The sequence below is a fragment of the Xyrauchen texanus genome, chromosome 28 (assembly GCF_025860055.1).
Source record: "Xyrauchen texanus isolate HMW12.3.18 chromosome 28, RBS_HiC_50CHRs, whole genome shotgun sequence".
In the NCBI taxonomy this organism is placed as follows: Eukaryota; Metazoa; Chordata; class Actinopteri; order Cypriniformes; family Catostomidae; genus Xyrauchen; species Xyrauchen texanus.
Genome location: NC_068303.1, coordinates 32,139,491 through 32,161,502, shown reverse-complemented (window position 1 = coordinate 32,161,502; position 22,012 = coordinate 32,139,491). Strand labels below are relative to the sequence as shown.

General features: G+C 40.1%; 1 protein-coding gene across 1 annotated transcript; it reads left to right on the top strand.

The window, feature by feature from the left end:
* Positions 1-1,942: 1,942 nt before the first annotated feature.
* Positions 1,943-21,613, top strand: clmnb (calmin b). The gene is made up of 10 exons (XM_052095401.1): positions 1,943-2,158; positions 4,517-4,578; positions 9,927-10,022; positions 10,125-10,208; positions 10,302-10,394; positions 11,260-11,486; positions 11,719-11,912; positions 12,272-12,354; positions 18,850-19,943; positions 20,535-21,613. Exons 1-10 carry the CDS (start codon positions 2,065-2,067, stop codon positions 20,635-20,637), a joined length of 2,130 nt encoding a protein of 709 aa, XP_051951361.1. The 5' UTR covers positions 1,943-2,064; the 3' UTR covers positions 20,638-21,613.
* Positions 21,614-22,012: the final 399 nt, after the last annotated feature.

Below are 22,012 nucleotides of genomic sequence, written 5' to 3'. Positions count from 1 at the left end.
ACCATGGTTTTTCTAGCAACCTAAAGATTGTCTACAAACTTTTATCTACTTGAATCTGTAATTATAGAATTAGAGAATCTCCTTTTGGAGACATGGAGATCCAGATTGTTCATTAAAGTTGTGTAGTTTTGTGTATCTGTATACAAACAAAATGTTCATATTTGTTTGAATAAATAAAACAGGCTTGTAATACTGAGAAAAATAAATAATAAAATAATTATTAAAAAAAAGTTTACTTAAAAACAACAATAGTAGTAGTAATAATAATAATAATAATAATAATAATAATAATAATAGCAGCAGCACAAACACTTTGTCATTACGTTGATGGTCATGGCCCTTGACTAAAACTTGGGGAAATCTAATTGGGGAACCCTGCCATATATTTTCTTGCAGAATTTACACAAGTGTATGGAGGCCCAAACCTGCATAAATAATAAATAAATAAATGTAATAATAATAAAATAAATAAAGGAATAAATGTCTTGATAAACCAAATATAATTAGTTTTTAATTAAATGTATTCCTGAATTTATTATTGTATGACTTTATTCCTTTATTATTTTCTATATTTATTTTTAACTTTATTTTTATTCTTTTTAACTTGTAATTATTTATTCATTTATTTTGCATATTTTTTATTTATCTGTTAATTTATTTTTTATATTTATTTATTTCCACATATATTTATTTCCATATTTATATATTCCCATATATATTTATTTATTTATACATGTATTTATTTTTACTTTTCTGTGTGCAACATGTAAATGAGGGAGGCGGTCCTTGCGTAGCTCCAGTGCGTCATTGGTTAAGAGCTCAATAGTACTTATCGGAAGCAGAGGGACGTCCCACCTTAGCACCCTCTGACTCGCACAGATTTAGAATATGCAGGGACACGTTTTGCAGAGAGTTTAACAATCCAGAATGTGCTTCGACATTCACACCGGCATACAGCTCTCCTAAACCATCAATAAGCACCTCTACTCGAAATGAAATGAGTCATTTGATGCATGGTTATTGACTTAATTCGATCAGGGAAATGAAGCATGGTTTTATCTTTTACAATGAACAATCATAACAACAGAAATCAATAGTATGGATTTGCAGACATCAAAATATGAAGTTATACAGAAAAAAAGAGAAAAGCATAAGGTTAAATCATATCATTTATGAAACTTGCTCATTTTGTGGATTTGTTGAAGTAAAGCTCCCCATTTATTTTGTGATTTTAGTATAACCAATAAATCTTGGATTGACTTAAGCTTTTATGTTTTTAGCACCACAAATAGCTATAGTTTACACAATATGGCTATGACCTAACGTCACATCAAAACAAGTCAAGAGTAATCGAGCACACGCTTCAAGCTACAATAAGCCAATGGTAAGCAGGACCCGCCCACATAATTATCATACAAGAGACAGCAATGTATGTATGAATACAAAAATAAATAAATGTGGGAATATTTAAGTATAGAATAAATAAATAAATAATAATAATAAAAAAAAAACAAATGAGAATAAAAAAAGTTTTAAAGAATAAAAATTCTTTTAAAATTATTTTTGCATGTTTTGTCCTCCATACAAGTGCAAACAAAGTGAAATCTTTTCAATGTGCATCAATACTAAATATTAGCTAAATAGGCAACTTTTCATTACCACATGGTTGAGTGCATATAGTCATTTTTCATGTCAATAAGTAAACTGTCAAAACATCCAACAGCCATATCACCCTGTAGCTCTAGACTGGCTACCCACTGATGCCAAGCAGGGTTGAGCTATATAAATGCAACATTCATTCATCCTGAAGCATGTCTATGAATGAATAAATAGACTCATGCACCAAAATACATTTAGCTTCAGGCTCTGAGGCGCTATCGCAGGTAAACACAGGTGTACATATTGAAGAGACAGGCATGTGCTGGCAAGCAGGACGCTCAAGAACACACAGACACACACTTAAACTTATGTGTGCATCCTCCTCAGTTCTATAATATTCTCTGTTCCACAGGGGCACACTAGCAACCATTTCTCTGGACAGGAGACTGCATTGTCCTGTTCAGGATGTCCTCAACTTTTAATCAACGAAAGGGCGAGTGGAGTAAGAGAGATGGACGTATTGTTACAGACCTTGGGAAGTGCACACGAAGATTACAAGGTACAAGATGTGGCAAAGCACTTTATTGTGGTAGAAAAGATAAACTTGACAGTTCCATGAATCATGTGTTGTCAGCTGTATGCATTATGAATTGAATTGAGATTTCTCATAATGTATCGTCTTTACGCACTAAAATTTCGGAGCAGATAGCCTAATATTTGGGATTGCGCAATGATTACAACGAAATTCAGCCTGTCTTAACTTGAAGGTTGTTCAACAAATAGAGGAGATTCACCTTTAAGAACAATGTGCTTTTACTTTTAAATGATAACATATTTAGATATACGTTAAAAATGTAACGGATTTTGATGCATCACCCAAAATACAGTTATACACCTTAGCCAAATACATTTAATCTCAGTTTTTCACAATTCCTTACATTTAATCGTAGAAAACATTCCCTGTCTTATGTCAGTTAGGATCACTTCTTTATTTTAATAATGTGAAATAATAATAGTAGAGAAAATTATTTATTTCAGCTTTTATTTCTTTCATTATATTCCAAGTGGGTCAGAAGTTTGCATACACTTAAGTAGTATTTGGTAGCATTGCCTTTAAATTGTTTAACTTGGATCAAACATTTTGAGTACCCTTCCACAAGCTTCTCACAATAAGTTGCCGGAATTTTGGCCAATTTCATCAGACAGTTCTGGTGTAACTAAGTCAGGTTTGTAGGTCTCCTTGCTCGCATATGCTTATTCTGCCCACACATTTTCTATCAGACTGAGGTCAGTGTGTTGTGATGGCCACTCCAATACCTTGACTTTCTTGTCCTTAAGCCATTTTGCCACAACTTTGGAGGAATGCATGGGGTCGTTGTCCATTTGGAAGTCCCATTTGCAACCAACCTTTAACTTCCTGGCTGATGTCTTGAGATGTTGCTTCAATATATCCACAAAATGTTCCTTCTTCATGATGCCATATATTTTGTGAAGTGCACCAGTCCCTCCTGCAGCAAAGCACCCCAATACATGATGCTGCCACCCCCATGCTTCACAGTTGGGATGGTGTTCTTCAGCTTGTAAGCTCACCCTTTTTCCTCCAAACATATTGATGGTCATTATGGACAAACAGTTCCATTTTTGCTTCATTAGACCAGAGGACATTTCTCGTGAAAGATATTTGTCCCCATGTGCAATTGCAAACTGTAGTCTGGCTTTTTTATGGCAGTTTTGGAGCAGTGGCTTCTTCCTTGCTGAGTAGCCTTTCGGTTATGTAAATATAGGACTTGTTTTACTGTGGATATAGATACTTGTCTACCTGTTTCTTCCAGCATCTTCACAAGTTCCTTTGCTGTTGTTCTGGGATTGATTTGCACTTTTCACATCAAACTACATTAATCTCTAGGAGACAGAATTCATCTCCTTCCTGAAAGCTGCGTGGTCCCATGGTGTTTATACTTGCATACTATTGTTTGTACAGATGAACGAGGTACCTTCAGGCATTTGGAAGTTGCTCCCAAGGATGAGCCAGACAGAATTTTCTTAGGTCTTAGCTGATTTCTTTTGATTTTCTTATGTGTCAAGCAAAGAGGCACTGAGTTTGAAGGTAGGCCTTAAAATAAATTCATAGGTACACCTCCAATTCAGTACACCTCCTCTCAGAAGCTAATTGGCTAGTTGTCAAAAGGATTGACATCATTTTCTGGAATTTTCCAAGCTGCTTAAAGGCACAGTTAACTTAGTGTATGTAATTTTCTGACCCACTGGAATTGTGATATAGTCAATTAAAAGTGAAACAATCTGTCTGTAAACAATTGTTGGAAAAATTACTTGTGTCATTTACAAAGTATATGTCCTAAACGACTTGCCAAAACTATAGTTTGCTAATATTAAATATGTAGAGTGGTTAAAATTTTTTTGAATGACTTCAACCTAATGTATTATCATTATCATGGGAATGTTGTCATAGTACAACATTTAAAAATTGTACTTTGTAATTATTGTAAAGTGTTACTACATAAGCAGATGCTTAACAACACTTTAACTGTTAAAAAGGTGAAAATGTTTAAGCACAAACTTCCTTTCAGTCTGTTCATAACTCAATAAATCCCTCAAATGAAAGTGAACCTGCTAATACTTGTTCTCACCTGCTCTGACCTCATTATAATGTTCTACTGAAACGACAGCATATTAAATACAGTGCTTGAGAATATTCAAACTTTTGCCCCCATGCTGAATCTTGGTTACTACCAAGTTTTCTTATCATATTATAGAAGTTTTAAGGGACTATTTTCTGTAAACATGCTTTGAAACAATGCACAGTGTATCGTGAAAAGTGCTACAATATTGCACATATAAAACTTTGAAAGACTTGATATAGTCTTTTGAAAAAGGCTGAATTTGATTTATGTTACAGATAAGAAGGCAGCAGTTCAAGAGAGAACTTTTACCAAATGGATAAACATGCATTTGAAGAGAGTGGGTATTTCTTTCTACTGACATTTTAAAGGAATAGTTCACTCAGAAATGAAACTTCTGTCACAAATTACTATACAATATTCCAAACCCATATGACTATTTTTTAATCTTCCACAAATGGAGATGTTTTAATGAATATCCTGGTCCGTCTTTTCAATAAAATGGCAGTTGATATTACATTTAAAAAAGACTCAAATGTGTCATAAATGTAGTCTATAACATGATGACAGAAATTTTATTTTTGGGCAAACGTTTCCCTTTAAACATTTGACAAAATTACACTTGCATTAACATATGCACAATTAAAGGGATAGTTCACAGAAATAAGACAATTCTCTCATCTTCTACTCACTCTAATGCCATTCCAGATGTGTATGAACTTATTTCTTTAGCAGAACACAAAAGAAGGTTTTATATAAAAATATCTCAGCTCTTTTGGTCCACACAATGCAAATGTTTGGGTGTTAAATTTTTGAAGCTCCAAAAATCACATAAGTAAGCATATAAGTGATCCATATGACTCCAGTGGTTAAATCAATGTCTTCAGAATTGATATGATAGGTGTGGGTGAGAAACAGATGAGTTTGAGAATTTACAGATGAGAAGAATTTATAGCAAACATTGACTTAAGTATGTATCTGTTTCTCACCTACACCTATCAAATTGCTTCTGAATACATGGATTTAACCACTGGAGTCTTATGGATTGCTTTTATGCTGCCTTTATGTGCTTTTTGGAGCTTCAAAATGTTTCCACCCATTCACTTGCATTGTGAGGACTCACTGAGCTGAGATGTTCTATTAAAAATCGTATTTTGTGTTCTGCAGAAGAAACAAAGTCAAACACCTCTGGGATGGCATGAGGGTGAGTAAATGATGAATTAGTGTAACGCACACACAAGACGAGACAGTCACAATGTCGGAGTAAAACTGCTTTATTAAACAGAGCAGGCAACAGTACAAAAAGTGCAAATCCAGTGAAGAGTAGTCAAGGGGAGCGCGAGGTCGAAGCCGGGGAATCGGAGTATATCAAAGGGGCAAATCCACAGAAGAGTAGTCAAGGGGAACGCGAGGTCGAAGCCGGGGAATCGGAGTATATCAAAGGGGCAAATACACAGAAGAGTAGTCGAGGGGAGCGTTGGGTCGAAGCCGGGGAATCAGAGTATATCAAACAAGACAAGACAAGCGAGAGGAAAAGACAGGGGAAGCTAGGGGAACACTAGAGCTGGCAAAGCGAAGGGGTAAACTAAACAATAACCAACAAGAGTGAAGCGAAAGGGCAGCGTATATATAGGGGAAAACGAACAGTGCAGGTGAGACTCATAATCTAGTGATTAGAACTAGTGCGGGTGAAACTAATACTCTGGTGATTGTGAGCGAGCGCGAGAGCCAGAGGGGGCGGGTGCAGGTGAAACTAATAACAGAGAACATGAACGCTAACAAGGGGACTGTGGAGTTAAATAAGGGACGAAAGTAAAACTTACGGAAGACCAAAAGGGACAAAATGGGCAAAGAAGAGGTAAGGGCAAAACGAGACAAGGTGAATGTTACATAGCCCCCCCTCAAGGGATCGGATACCAGACGATCCCAACGAACACAACCCCAGAACAGAAAACCCACAAAACCCCAAAAACAAAATGAGGGCAAGAGGGCAACAAGGGGCAGACAGGCAGTCCAAGGGGGCAACGAGGGGCAATAAGAAGGTCCACGAGGGCACAAAGGGAAATGAAGGCAAGGTCTGGGGGAACATAGCAGAAAGGCGGGTGGCCGGGAGATCTGGGGGGCAGCCATAGGGCAGAGACTGGGTCAGGGGGCCTGGAAGGTGACTGTAGGACATGGACTGGGTCCGGGGGCCTGGAAGGTGACCACAGGACAGGGACTAGACTAGGAGACCTGGGAGGTGGCCACGGGACAGGAATAGGGTCAGGAGGCCAGGGATGAGGCAACAGGGCCGGGACAGGGTCAGGAGGCCACCGGACAGGGTCAGGAGGCCAGGGAAGAGGCCAAAGGACAGGAAGAGGGTCAGGAGGCCAGGAAAAAGGCCACAGGACAGGAAGAGGGTCAGGAAGTCCAGGAAGAGGAACGATTACTGGGGGAGCTGGCAGAACCAAGTGAGGAAGGGTTTCCAGGGGTGGAGCCGTGAAAGGCGGGGCCGTGGAGGACTTGGGAGACGGAGTCCTGGAAGGCAGAGTCGTGGGAGACTCGGCAGGCGGGGCACAGAGAGACTGAGGAGGCGGCGCCGAGGAAGGCTCGGGGGGCTCAGGAGGCGGTGCCATAGGGGGCCCAAGAGACAGGGCAGAGGGAGGTGGTGCCGCAGGAGGCTCTAGAGGCGGAGACCTGGAAGGCTCTGGCGGCGGAGCCGATGGAGGCGGCACCGTAGGAGGCTCTAGAGGCGGGGGCCTGGAAGGCTCAGGAGGTGGAGCCAATGACGGTGGCGCCGTGGGAGGCTCCAGGGGCGGAGGCCTGGAAGGCTCCGGAGGCGGAGCCGAAAGAGGCTTTAGGGGCGAAGACCTGGACGGCTCTGGAGGCGGAGCCATAGGAGGCTCGAGAGGCGGAGCCCTAGAAAGCTCTGGAGTCTCTGGGAGCAGAGCCGTGGGAGGCTCGGGAGGTGGAGTCATAGGAGGCTCTGGAGGGGGAGCCGTAGGAGGCTCGGGAGGCGGAGCCGTAGGAGGCCGTGGAAGACTCGAGAGGCTCTAGAGGCGGAGCCCTGGAAGGCTCGAGAGGCTTGAGGGGGGGAGCCATGAGAGACTCGAGAGACGGAGCCCTGAGAGGCTCGGGAGGAGGAGGAGCCCTGGAAGACTCGAGAGACGGAGCCCTGAGAGGCTCGAGAGGAGGAGGAGCCCTGGAAGACTTGAGAGACGAAGCCCTGAGAGGCTTGAGAGGAGGAGGAGCCCTGAAAGACTCGAGAGACGAAGCCCTGAGAGACTTGAGAGGGGGAGGAGTCCTGAAAGACTCGAGAGACGGAGCCCTGAGAGGCTCGAGAGGCTTGAGAGGCGGAGCCCTGGGAGGCTTGAGAGGAGGAGGAGCCCTAGGAGACTCGAGAGGCGGAGCCCTGAGAGGCTTGAGAGGCGGGGCCCTGGGAGGCTCGAGAAACGGAGCCCTGGGCGGCTCAAGAGACTTGAGAGGCAGAGCCCTGGGAGGCTCGAGAGGAGGAGCCCTGGGAGGCTCGAGAGGCGGGGCCCTGGGAGGCTCGAGGGGTGGAGCCCTGGGAGGCTCGAGAGACTTGAGAGGCAGAGCCCTGGGAGGCTCGAGAGGCGGGGCCCTGGGAGGCTCGAGGGGTAGAGCCCTGGGAGGCTCGAGAGACTTGAGAGGCAGAGCCCTGGGAGGCTCGAGAGGAGGGGCCCTGGGAGGCTCGAGAGGCGGGGCCCTGGGAGGCCCGAGAGGCAGAGCCCCGGAGGACTCTGAGGGGCGAGCAGAGGCTGGCAAAGCCATGGAAGACTCCGAGGGCCGAGCAGAGGCTGGCAGAGCCGTGGAAGACTCTGAGGGCGGAGCAGAGCCCAACAGAGCCGTGGAAGACTCTGAGGGCGAAACAGGGGCCGGCAGAGCCGTGGAAGACTCTGAGGGCGAAGCAGAGGCCGGCAGAGCCGTGGAAGACTCTGAGGGCGGAGCAGAGGCCGGCAGAGCCGTGGAAGACCCTGAGGGTGGAACAGAGCTCGGCAGAGCCGTGGAAGACTCTGAGGGAACCTCTGTGGTCTTGAGCACAAGCCGAGACTGGGGAGAAGGTGCCCACTTCCTTCTCTGTCTCCTTCGGCCAACAGGGAGCATGGCCATGGGGAGGGTCGAGGTTACAGGCGCTGGCTCGCTGACCGTGGCAGGCGTGGGCGCTGGCTCGCTGGCCTTGGTAGGCATGGGCGCCGGCTCGCTGGCTGTGGCCTGCTTCGAGACTGGGGTCGTGGCGTGGAACTCTGGTTCAGTGTCTGCCTCCCCCACAGTAAATGAGGAACCAGTGAACAATAGGGCGAGGTCAATAAATTGAGCCAGGTCGAGGGAGCAGCGACCACCAGGCATGAACGACGAGGTTGGCTCATTCAGTCCACATTGAAAAATGTCTTTCAGAGCCACCTCATCAAAGTTCACCTGGTTAGCCAGGGCACAAAAGTCTACCACATAAGCCTCCAAGGGTTGACTTCCCTGACGCAAAACCAAGAGTTGGGCCGCTGGGTCCACAATGTTACGGGCAAGGTTTATAGTTCTACAACCGCTGCCCTGCATAAAAAACCCTTGGCAAGCGTCCGAAGAGCCATCAAACCTCTCCGGGGGTGGAAAGCTTACGGCGCTCGCGGATGCGTTGAGAGCATCAACGGGCTCAGGGACAGACACAGGTAGAACAGGGTGAAATGAATCGGAAATAGTACGTACCTGCTGCCCCTGGGCCGTGAGCGCTTGGTCATGTCTCCCAACCGTAGATCCTCGTGCAGAACGTGCCGTGAAAATCCGCTCTAGTGAGCTGCGAAAATCCACCGGGGATCCATTGTGACTGTTTTGTATAGGGTTGGTTATTCTGTAACGCACACACAAGACGAGACAGTCACAATGTCGGAGTAAAACTGCTTTATTAAACAGAGCAGGCAACAGTACAAAAAGGGCAAATCCAGTGAAGAGTAGTCAAGGGGAGCGCGAGGTCGAAGCCGGGGAATCGGAGTATATCAAAGGGGCAAATCCACAGAAGAGTAGTCAAGGGGAACGCGAGGTCGAAGCCGGGGAATCGGAGTATATCAAAGGGGCAAATCCACAGAAGAGTAGTCGAGGGGAGCGTTGGGTCGAAGCCGGGGAATCAGAGTATATCAAACAAGACGAGACAAGCGAGAGGAAAAGACAGGGGAAGCTAGGGGAACACTAGAGCTGGCAAAGCGAAGGGGTAAACTAAACAATAACCAACAAGAGTGAAGCAAAAGGGCAGCGTATATATAGGGGAAAACGAACAGTGCAGGTGAGACTAATAATCTAGTGATTAGAACGAGTGCGGGTGAAACTAATATTCTGGTGATTGTGAGCGAGCGCGAGAGCCAGAGGGGGCGGGTGCAGGTGAAACTAATAACAGAGAACATGAACGCTAACAAGGGGACTGTGGAGTTAAATAAGGGACGAAAGTAAAACTTACGGAAGACCAAAAGGGACAAAATGGGCAAAGAAGAGGTAAGGGCAAAACGAGACAAGGTGAATGTTACAATTAGAATTAGATGTCTTGGTTGAACTATTCCTTTAATAATTAACAGAAAGCCTAGACAATTTGATCTATTGCACAAAATTATATGTATTTTTTTTTTTGCATTAAATATATACAAGGAGTAGGCATGTTACTGCAACAAAAGTATGTCACTTTCATTTAGGTGTCTTTCTGTGTTGTAGTGTGACCCGCCTTTGCAGGTTCATGAATTATTCACTGAAGTACAGGATGGAAAGATTCTCATGGTTCTCCTAGAGGAACTATCAGGCTGTAATATGGTGAGACTATGGGCTTGTTTTATCATCTCATACTGTAGGAATATTACACTGAACTACAATAAACCAGTGAATCCCTTTTTTGATCATGTCAATGTTCTTTAGCTTGATAGATTCAGGCCGTTTCCACATCGCATTTTCAGACTAAACAATATTTCAAAGGTGCTGAATTTCCTCGAGGATAGAAATGTAAGTCATGTTTTTTTTTATGGGAAATGTGTTGTCCAGAAATGATTTGCCTCAGAATTCAATATTTTACAGTACGTTATTTTCACACTATAGGTGAGCCTTACAAATATTGACGCTCATGATATTGCAGATGGTAATCCTTCAGTTGTTCTCAGGCTAATCTGGAACATCATTGTGTACTATCAGGTAAAGTATAATCATGAAAAATTGTGAAATTGTGAATCAGTAAATTAAAATACTATTAAAGGGATAGTTTAAAGGAAGAGTTCACCCAAAAATTAAAAGTTGCTCATCATTTACTTACTTTCATGCCATCCCAGATGTATATGACTTTCTTTATTTAGCTGAAAACAAACATAGATTTTTAGAAGAATATCTCAACACTGTTGGTCCTTTCAATGCAAGTGAATGGTGGCCAGACCTTTGAAGATCCGAAAATCACATAAAAGCAGCATAAAAGTAATCCATTTTACTCCAGTAGTTTAACATGTGTCTTCTGAAGTGATTCAATCACTTTGGGCGAGAAACAGACCAATATTTAATTACGTTTTTTATATAAATCTCCACTTTCACTTTCAGAATGTGAAAGTCAACAGATCAGATACCGATCTGTTTCTCACCCACATCAACAAATCGCTTCTGAAGACATTAAACCACTGGAGTCATTTGGAGTACTTTTATGCTGACTTTATGTGATTTTTGGAGCTTGAAAGGTCTGGTCACCATTCGCTTGCATTGTTTGGCCCAACAAAGCTTAAATTTACTTCTAAAAACCTTTGTTTGTGTTCAGCAGCAGAGAGAAAGTCATACACATCTGGGATGGCATGCGGATAGGTAAATTATGAGATAATTTAAATTTTTAGGTGAACTATCCTATACTATATTTGACAATAACTGCCCCATTTTAAGGTTATGGAGAAATTATACAAAAGTGTGCATTAAACCCAATTTGGGGACAAGTCAGGAAATTTAAATGTGGAATTTGTCGAATAAAAATTTTGAATCATATTTTCCATGTCTGGACATTTAATCTATTTCCCCCCATTTTAAGGTTAAGCAGGTCACAGGTAACCTGGAGAGGAATTTTTCTTCTACCGTAAGTCTTCTGTCATTACCTTGTGGCAGTGACTCTTCCTGTTGTAGTTCCCCAACACCACCTGGAGATGACACTTTTGGCTCTCTACTAGCCTCAAAAGGCAAAAGGTCATCTCAAAATCTCAAGTACCGTGGTACAGCCATAAAGACTCTGCTTAGCTGGACACAGAAGTGCACAGCAAAGTAAGTGCCTAATACATTTGTTTATGAACTCACTATAGAGACTTTTCAATGTAAACTATCTATTTAAAGATCTTTTGAAATGCTAAATGTTACACTAGCATACAGATGGTTTCAACAGATGTATTAGACATAGAAAAGCTACAAAATTGCAATTTAGTTTTCAAGGGGTCTGAAATGAATTGTAAGAATTTTTGTAATTGACAGTAAATGCCATTTCAATGTTTTTACTTAGATATGGTGTGGAAATTCATGATTTTGGTAAAAGCTGGAGAAGCGGTTTGGCATTTCTGGCACTGGTTAAATCATTCTGTCCTGAGTTTGTGGACATGCGGAAAGGTTTGTCCTCTGAGCCCCGACCGAATATGGAGACAGCCTTCACAGTGGCACATGAGCAGCTGGGGATTCCTCCACTTCTGGCTCTAGATGGTAACTCAAAATACACATTTAATTTGCAAATCAAAGTTTTTCCTTTTGTTTAGTTTAAAGATTGGCTGTGTATTGTTTGTACCTTCTAGAAGAGCATACTGATTTGCTGGTTTAACTGCATTCACGCTTCAGGAATAAACAGGAATTGAAACAGTTGACAGCATTTTACTGCATTACAAGTTCTACCAGATAAATTGGCTGTGAATTTTACAGTTAAATTATTTTATCGTTTTTTTTTATTGTAAGTGGTGGGAAATAAGCAGAAATGTTTTTTTCAAAGCAAGCCTGATCATAGCTATAAGTGGCTGTTTGGTTGGTTGACTGTTATTGATTGCTGTTATTTTGGTATTTTGGTATAGATATAGCTGTACATTCACCAGATGAGCAGTGTGTCATCACCTATGTGGCCCAGTTTCTTGAGTGTTGTCCAGGCCATGACATGGTAAGGATGTGCTTGTGTGTATATATATATATATAGTCGAAATGTATTCTTTGAATATTCATATGCATAGTCAAAATCTTAAATGAATATTCAAAAAAGTAAAACAATAAAAAAGACACGATGACTGCATTACTGTAACCAGAGTAACAACAACAAGTTTGAAGGCCTGTTCACTCCAAGAATGTTCAACAGGAAATAACATGCAAAATAACATTTCAAAATAAACAATGCATTTCTATGAACTCCTTCACACCAAAATATTCATGGAATTAACTTCACATGGAAATACCCTACTGCTATAATTATTGATATATTTTTTTCTTTCTTTTATTTATTTATTTATTGATTTTGCAGATGCTATTTGCACACTGGTGCAAATAATGGCACATTTTAAAATAGAGGCAGATACTATTTGCACCCCTAATTAAATACTGTACCATCATAAAGTAAAGGGGCATCACTGCAGCGTGTTTAATGTGTTTATTTAGAGTCCCACAGACACACACTACACCAAACCCTAAACCTAACCCTAACCTACCTTAACAAAAATTAACTATGGTTTCACTACTGTAACATCTGAGCGGTCTCTCGTCCACCAGAGGGAGCCCTCACCTGAATACTGAACACTGTCACTTCCTGTTTCCTGACACATCAGTTCCTACCATTTCACTTCCTTTCTATTATGTATATAAGCCATGTACACTCACTCAACACTGCAAAGTATTGCCAGTTCACCTGCCTTACCAAGCGTTTATGTTGTTATCTTGTTCTGCTTCATGTTTGGATCTTCTGCCCGTTTATTAGAATTAGGTTCTTGGATTACCCCTTTTGTATTGTTTGCTGTTTTGGATTGATTACCTGTTGCCAACCTCTGCCTGTATTACCTACTACGGTTGTGATTGCTGATTTAGATGTGTTCATTAAACTCTTCTGCAAAATGGATTCTAGTCCAACCTCCGGTCTGAGTACACTAACCATAGTATCACCATGGTATTTTGCTGTAAAATCATAGTAACCACATAATTAAACATGGTATACCGGTATAACTATATAAAAACCATATTAAAATAGTAACACCATTGCCAAAAAAAACAAAAAACATGGCTACTACAATATTACTATAGTAAAACTATCTTAAGTTTTTATGAATTATTATAAGTAGTATTAAGTTAAATATTAAGAGAGGAGACAGGAAACAGAATGGAAAAAAGTGTGAAAATCACAGAATCAAAATAAATCAAAACCTGTTAAAATGCTAGGTTCTTGTGATGTAAAATAATGAGACAAAGATAAATCATGTCAGAACTTTTTCCACCTTTAATGTGACCTATAACATGAACAATTCAATTGTAAAACAAACTGAAATCTTTGAGGGGGAAAAATAAAAAATATAAAAACTCACAATAAGCTGGTTGCATAAGTGTGCACACCCTTAAACTAATACTTTGTTGAAGCAACTTTTGATTTTATTACAGCACTGGGTTGGAGTGTATTAGCATGGCACATCTTGACGTGGCAATATTTGCCCACTCTTCTTTGCAAAAGTGATCCAAATCTGTCAGATTGCGAGGACATGTCCTGTGCACAGCCCTCTTCAGATCACCCCGCAGATGTTCAATTGGATTCAGGTCTGGGCTCTGGCTGGGCCATTCCAAAATGTTAATCTTGTTCTGGTGAAGCCATGCTTTTGTGGATTTGGATGTGTGCTTAGGGTCGTTGTCGTGCTGAAAGGTGAACTTCCTCTTCATCTTCAGCTTTCTAACGGATGCCTGAAAGTTGTGTGCCAAAATTGCCTGGTATTTGGAACTGTTCATAATTCCCTCCACCCTGACTAAGGCTAAGACTAAGGTTCCAGCTGAAGAAAAACAGCCCCAAAGCATGATGCTGCCACCACCATGCTTCACTCTCGGTATGGTGTTCTTTGGGTGATGTGCAGTGTTGTTTTTGCACCAAACATACTTTTTGGAATTATGGCCAAAAAGTTCAACCTTGGTTTCATCAGAACATAACACATTTTCCCACTTGCTTTTGGGAGACTTGATGTTTGTTTTTGCAAACTTCAGCAAGGCTTGGATGTTTTTCTTTGTAAGAAAAGGCTTCCGTCTTGCCACCCCACCCCACCCCATAGCCCATTCATGTAGATTGTTGTCACATGTAGCACACAGCCATTACTTGCCAGAAATTCCTGCAGTTCCTTTAATGTTGCTGTAGGCCTCTTGGAAGCCTCCCTGACCAGTTTTCTTCTCACCTTTTCATAAATTTTGGAGGGACATCCAGTTCTTGGTAATGTCTCTGTTGTGCCATATTTTCTCCACTTGATGATGACTGTCTTCACTGTGTTCCATGGTATATCTAATGCTTTGGAAATTCTTTTGTACCCTTCTCCTGACTGATATCTTTCAACAATGAGATCCCTCTGATGCTTTGGAAGCTCTCTGCGGACCATGGCTTTTGCTCTGAGATGCAACTAAGAAAATGCCAGGGAAATCCTACTAGAACAGCTGAACTTTATTTGTGGTTAATCAGATTCACTTTAAATGATGACAGGTGTGTAATAACTTCTATTTAACATGAGTTTGAATGTGATTGGTTAATTCTGAACACAGCCAAATCCCCAGTTATAAGAGGGTGTGCACACTTATGCAACCAGGTTATTGTAAGGTTTTTAATTAAAATTTTTCCCCCACGAAGATTTCAGTTTGTTTTTCAATTGAATTGTTCACATTATAGGTCACATTAAAAGTGGAAATAGTTCTGACATGATTTATATTTGTCTCATTCTTTTATACCACAAAAACCTGGCATTTTAACAGGGGTGTGTAGACTTTTTATATCCACTGTATATATATATATATATATATATATATATATATATATATATATATATATATATATATGAGATGCACCAATTGTGAAATTCTGGGCCGATAACAATGTTTATAATAACAATTTGGCCTATACTGATTTTATTTTTTTATTTTGTTTTATTTTGTTTTTGTTGTTATTTAATCCCCATTTTGTGCCAGTGAAACAAATAACTCTTCATTATTAAAAATAAAGTGGCAGTTTTTAATCTTTCAGCCCTTCATCACACTATCTTTGAGCACAAATTCAATCATACAAATACAACGTTTAAAATAAACTTCTTTCACATGACAGATTCTTTCTTTTTGTGAAAAAATAACTTTTTCAAGAGCCTTTTTAGCCTGCTATACAGTGCATCTGGAAAGTATTCACAGCACTTCACTTTTAACACATTTTGTTATGTTACAGCCTTATTCCAAAATTTATTAAATTCATTATTTTCCTCAAATGTCTACAAACAATACCACATACTGACAACGTGAAAGAAGTTTGTTTCCGGATGCACTGTACATCTGCCTACTCAATGAGAAGAATATTTCAGTACATAGCCCAACAAAAAGTATTTTTGTATAAAAGATATAAAAGATAAATAATTAATAAATACAAACATAAATAGGGCTATTCAGCTCTTGTGTTTTTCATACAGAATACAAAGTTCTTGTGTTTCTATTAAGCACAAACTTACAGAAGGTTGAAACATGGGGCTGAACATGGGCCTCTTAAGAAATACCTTCCCCTACTTTTGCAAGCGAGCGCCCAGTGGCACCTGCAGCTGTACGGCCGTATGCACTGTGTGTACCATGAGCGCTCCGACTGACCTGAGAAATATTTACTCTCAGAATAATTCACAAATCATGAAATGTTGGCTCTTTAAAAGAACTAGCAATGCCCAATTTGCAAATGAATAATTATTTTGAGTTGGCTCTTTTCAGTGAATTGGCCAAACGGGCTTGCAATTTCATGATTCAGTACAATTCGCTCAGAGCGCTCTCTCACTGAATCATATGGAGTGGTTTTTCACACAGTAAAACAGCATCTACTGTAGATATTTATGAATACAGTGCTGATACACTGTAAATTTACCTACTGTCAACTGAAACAGAAGGCTGTCACATTTCACTGTGTTTTAGCATCTCTCAAGGGAGCGCAGCATTTTTTGACGCTGTGTCAATTAAAAAAAACATCTTCAACTGATAAACGCATCTTGAGACTCCTGTGTTCTGCTCTATTCGTTGTGGTGCGTTTTGCTTTTTTAGCGCGAAAACGCGTCTGTCTGAACGGTTACTGGAAGAAATGCTTTAGCCAATAGTTACATGAATGTTACTCATACTTCAGAACGCTTTGGTGTTGGTATTAAAGTACCACCTGTTGGATCTTATATGAATCTGCAGCTGGGCAGTTGTCCAAGTCGACCGCAAATAACCAACGCATATAAACAGATAAACATCGGCCACTGCCATCAGTGAATTACATAATATTGGCTGATGGCAGTCAAGAAGGTGAATATCGGCCAATACCGATGTTTGGCCGGTAAATCGGTGCATCTCTAATATATATATATATATATACGCACACAAACACACACTCACTGGACACTTTATTAGGTACACCTGTACATCTACTTTTCATGGGATTATCTAATCAGCCAATCATGTTGTAGCATTGCAGGGCATTAAATCATGCAGATACGGGTAAGAAGCGTCAGTTAATTTTCACATCAACCATCAGAATGGGGAAAAAATTTGATCTCAGTGATTTTGACCATGACATGATTGTTGGTGCCAGACAGACTGGTTTGAGTATTTCTGTAACTGCTGATCTCCTGCGATTTTCACACACAACAGTCTCTTGAACTGACGTGCACATAAGGGTGCCCCTCTTTCGTTCACAATTCTATAGGTGCCAATTTGGTCGTCCAGAAAACTGGGTGAAATTTTAACAATTAAATTAAATTAGTAAAATAAATAAAAATTAAATTGACGTCATAATCTCACTATAACAGTAATAATGTGTTATAAATATATTTTTTGTAAACCGCGGGCGTGTTAATGAAAATTAAGCGAAGGTGACTTTAAGAGCACCCGCTACAGCAGATCGGGGCAGATACCAATCACAGGTGATCCTCCCTATGCCCTATACTCACTCCAAGGTGAAGAGCCCTTGAAGTGGGTACTCTGAAGAAAACATGGCATTACTGTATGAATGTACCCTGTGAATGTGACAGTCTTGTGGGCCCTCCAAGAAAAGATACATTTCCTACCTTTTTTTTGAACGAGCTTTCGAGTAGCATCCCTTCCTGCAGCAGTGCCCCTCAAGGAAGCAAAAAATGCAGTTTTGAACATCGAAGTGCCTTTACATCAGACGAGTAACAGGTCCGATAAAAAGTTCACTGCATGTATTGTGCATGAAAAAGTTCATCAAAAGAATAAAACTCGATTGCAACGGCATTTCTACATCTCGTGCCCTATATATATATATATATATATATATATATATATATATATATATATATATATATATATATACACAGAGAGAGATATATAATATACTTAGATAATTATTATATATAATTATTTATATATAATATACTTAGATAATTATTAATAATTATGGTGTTATAAATTATAATATAATTTATCTATATTTTTTTCAATGTTATTTAGGATATAAAATATAAAATCAGGCTATTATTTTTATTATCAAAATGATGATACAAATGGAGGCTAAAGATTAGACAAGCACTGAAGATAAACTTCTTCCAAAACCATTTTTGAGGTTGTACTGTTATGATGACAATTCTCCTATAGTCCCAATGTTGTTGCATCCTGAGACGATCTAATATATTATGCAGCATTCTCATTGATGACACTATTCTTGCAAATTGTTCCCAGCTGACTGACAGAAGAAATATTAAGAACTCAATCATATGCGTGTTCTGCAAGACACACTTGTGCTGCGCGCGAGTACCAAAGCGGCAATAACCTCTGAACACAGGGAATCAGACACACACATTGACGGCTTTTCTATGTTCTGTACTTCGAGATATAATCAAGTGTGCTTCTTCAAAGACACGTCTTTGTGTCTAACAGCTTTTCTTGTCATATGACACTCTGAGACGTCTACAGGTCCTCTGCCACAGTGGCGGTATATGAGCAAAATTACCCACCACTGTGTGTGAAATACCCACATTTGGCGGGTGGCGGGTGCTAATTTCATACTGAATTTCTGAATTTCATACCCTGGCCCCTCACCACTGAAGTAATGCTCACAATGCAGTTTGTTGTAAATTTCTATGTTTCCAATAGACCATTGGGGTGCAAAGAGCTGCTCTGTGTGACCTGTGCTATTTACCCCTGTATTGGTGCAAACTCTGTTTTTTGTTGTTGTTGTTTTTTTGTGTTTTTTTTCAACTCTGAGGCTAAGCCTCTTTTATAGAAATGTTTCAGATCCCCAACAATTTTGATTCAAAAGAATATTTGAAACTTTTGTGGCATTCGGTCACAAAGGACTGATGTGAACTGTTCTCGAGTCATGAATTATGAAAAAAATATATATGTTTACATGTTACCTAGAGTACCAGCATTTTATAGTCAAAATATTGCTAATTTTATGACATTCACTCATACACAGGACGATGCGTCCACAGATTCCTCAAGAGATACACCAAGCTCCATTGAAAGATGGGACAGCTCTTGGGCTGTTTCAGCCAGCTGTGATTTTTCATCCAAAGTCTCTCTTGAGGCTTTGACAGGCCTCCATAATGTTTCTGAGACCAGCCAAGAAGATTCACAGTATCTGACCTCTACATGTTTAAAATATCAGGATAAAACTTATCATACTCCAGAGCCCTGCTCACAGTCACTTCCTATCTCACATATGGGTTTAGATTCAGTGTCTGAACATTTCCACCCCATGAAGAGTTCAAACACGACACATGGGCAATCCCTCTCTGACTCCACAAGGGGGCAATGTTGTGACTTCTTAGAGTGCATGAAGAGCCAGACGGATTACAGGAACTGTTTAGAGATATCAGGCCAGGGCATTTTTACTATGTCAGAGCTGGACTCAGATGAGGAGGATGCATACAGCTACATCTTAGATCTGGACCATAAAGAAGCTGGACTAGATTCTGAGTCAAATGCAGACTTCGAATTTAGTGCAATTATGGATGAACATGGAATAGACTTTGATTTAAATGTTGCTAGTAAATGTGAATCTCAAGGAAATGGAATAAACAACTCTTTTTGTCATTTTTGCGAGACACAGAGACATTCAGTGGAAATGGAAATACTGATGAGGTCAAGTAGTGAGAACAACATCCTTGTATCCCAGAGGAAATGTGACTTGGAAGAGACTTCACCTCCAGATCAAGAGCAGCATGACTATGGAGTGAACATCAATGCTTCCCACTCTTTGGTGATAAATCAGATTGGTACAAACAACCCAGATAAGACTGTCATATCATCTAGTGATGAACATTTGGATTTTAACCTTTCTTCAGAAATGAAAAATATTCACTCTGACAATTTCAGTGATGGTGCATCTGTTCAGGTGGAAAATGGTTTAGATAAGCCTACTGTTGCAGATAACCATTTTCCTTGTGTAGTGAAAGATTCTATATTAAATAGTCTATTGGATAATGACCCATATGATCAAATCAGTGTTTCAAATCAAATTTTGGTGGATAGGAAGACTGGAGGACACACAGTATCAAAAACACCAAGGTTAGGCTGCATACTATTTTCTACTGTACATTTTCACATATTTCCCTGTTGAAAAGAGCACATGCTGGTGTTTGTTATGTTGGTCCCATGTATCCCTGCTGAAAAAAATTATAGCTAGCTGGCTAAAGCTTGGTGCTCAGCTGGTTTATCTGGGAGCCCAGCTGGTCTCCCAGCCTGATCAGCTAAAATCGCACCAAACTCCTCTAAAATTAGTCAACTTTCCAGCTTGACATGGCTGGGCGACCAGCTAAAACCAGCCATCCAGCCTATATTTTTCAGCAGGGATGGGGGCTAGTAAGCTGATGACCCCACCAGGCTTTTTAACTAGCCTAATCAGTAAAATCTCTTTGATCAACCATCATTATCAGAAAAGTCATGCTTTTTGACCAGCTTCATCAGCCCCAATCCAGTACTTACCAGCATATACCAGAATGTTTATTCATACTGGTATTAGCTGGCCTTTTCAGCAGGCTATACATCAATCAACCATTTATTTGCATTCTACACTATTAAAGCCCTCTTATTTCTGTTTTTCAGTTTAACGTATGCAATGGTATGTGTCATTCTACCTTCTTTTTATATGTGTTTCAGGGAGGTGGAAGGGCTACACATGATTCTGTTCCTGTGGATGATCACCTATTGCATCTTTATGTGTCCTCAACTAGACATCTTCAGTCTCCTGAACCCAAACTAGCAATCAAAAAGCAAAAGGACATTTACAATTACAAGGATAGTTGCAGAATATTATTTATTGGATGTGCACACTTACACATAGGGTGTGAGAGAGAGAGAGCGAGAGAGAGAGAGAGATATGTATCTCCTTTCTGTTTCTAAGCAAGTTCAGGATTAATGTGAAAAGCAGTCATTTGAAGTACGTGTTCTGACTTATTGGGTTAACAGGAGATGATGGTTTAGGATTTTCAGTGGAGTTTGTGGATTTTTTATTAAAAAAGAATTTTGCCACAAGATACTTGTGCCAGAAATATTGCCGTTTATACCTTTAAAGTTGTCATAACACCCCCAACGAGGGTCCACTAATAATGCACCAAAAACAACAATTCAGAAATAGATTTACATGACCAATCTCTACCCTCTCTTTGACCCTTGGAACTAAACAAGCTTTTTGAAACTTGTGAAAAACAAAACAACTACAACTAAGCTGTGGCAACACTAGGCGTAGAGCATGCAAAATTACTTCAGACAACGTAACAGACAAGATATTATGTTATTTTCATGAGCTTCTAGTTTTAATAATATATATATATATATATATATATCACATATAACAAATAACTTCATATTCAAATATTCCACTCACTTTTCAGCAACACTAAAAACAGGCAATTTTCAAATTTGTATTCTTTGTATTAAGCCAAAATGTTAGTGTGTGATGGTTCAATCTTGTATTGGTTACATGACTTCTTGTCATACGAATTTCCAGGTAACCAAATTTGAAATAGCAGAAATTAGAAATATATTCACATGAGCTTGTGTTTCCTGCATTCTCTCACACCAAAAAAAGAAAATGCAGTCATTGTTTACTCGCCCCTGTGTTGTTATATACCTATATGACTTTCTTTCTTTTTCTTAACACAAAGGGAGAAATTGTGAAAAAAAATTGTGATCAGTGATGCCATTCAATGGCAATTTATTGTGACCACATCTTCAAGATTCAAAAGGACACAAAAATATGATTCAGAAGTCTAATAAATTATTCCATGAGACTCATGATTGTTATGAAAGCATACGATAAGGTTTGGTGAGAAACAAAATGTTCACTGATCATTTGTCTCCTCTGCATGTTCATGAGTCTGCACGCAAACTTTAGAGCTCTTTGCACGAGAGCAACAGTAGTTACGCAGCACACGCGAGATGTGGCGTTCAAGCAAACACTAGTTTTATTTCACTTCAACAAGACCACCAGTGAAATTAAAAACAGAAAATCCCCCATAGCTGCACACAAACCAGAGAACAGAACTTGAAAACATGTCTGAAGTGTTTGTAGTGGAAGAAAAGATGCATTTCACTGGAGTCCTCATCAAACAGAGAGATGGGGCTGAAGGTAGTCA

Coding starts and splice junctions, on each gene's coding strand:
- clmnb (XM_052095401.1), top strand. CDS start 2,065: ATGTCCTCAACTTTTAATCAACGAAAGGGCGAGTGGAGTAAGAGAGAT. Junction 10,023..10,124: donor AACTATCAGGCTGTAATATG/GTGAGACTATGG, acceptor AATGTTCTTTAG/CTTGATAGATTCAGGCCGTT. Junction 10,209..10,301: donor ATTTCCTCGAGGATAGAAAT/GTAAGTCATGTT, acceptor TTCACACTATAG/GTGAGCCTTACAAATATTGA.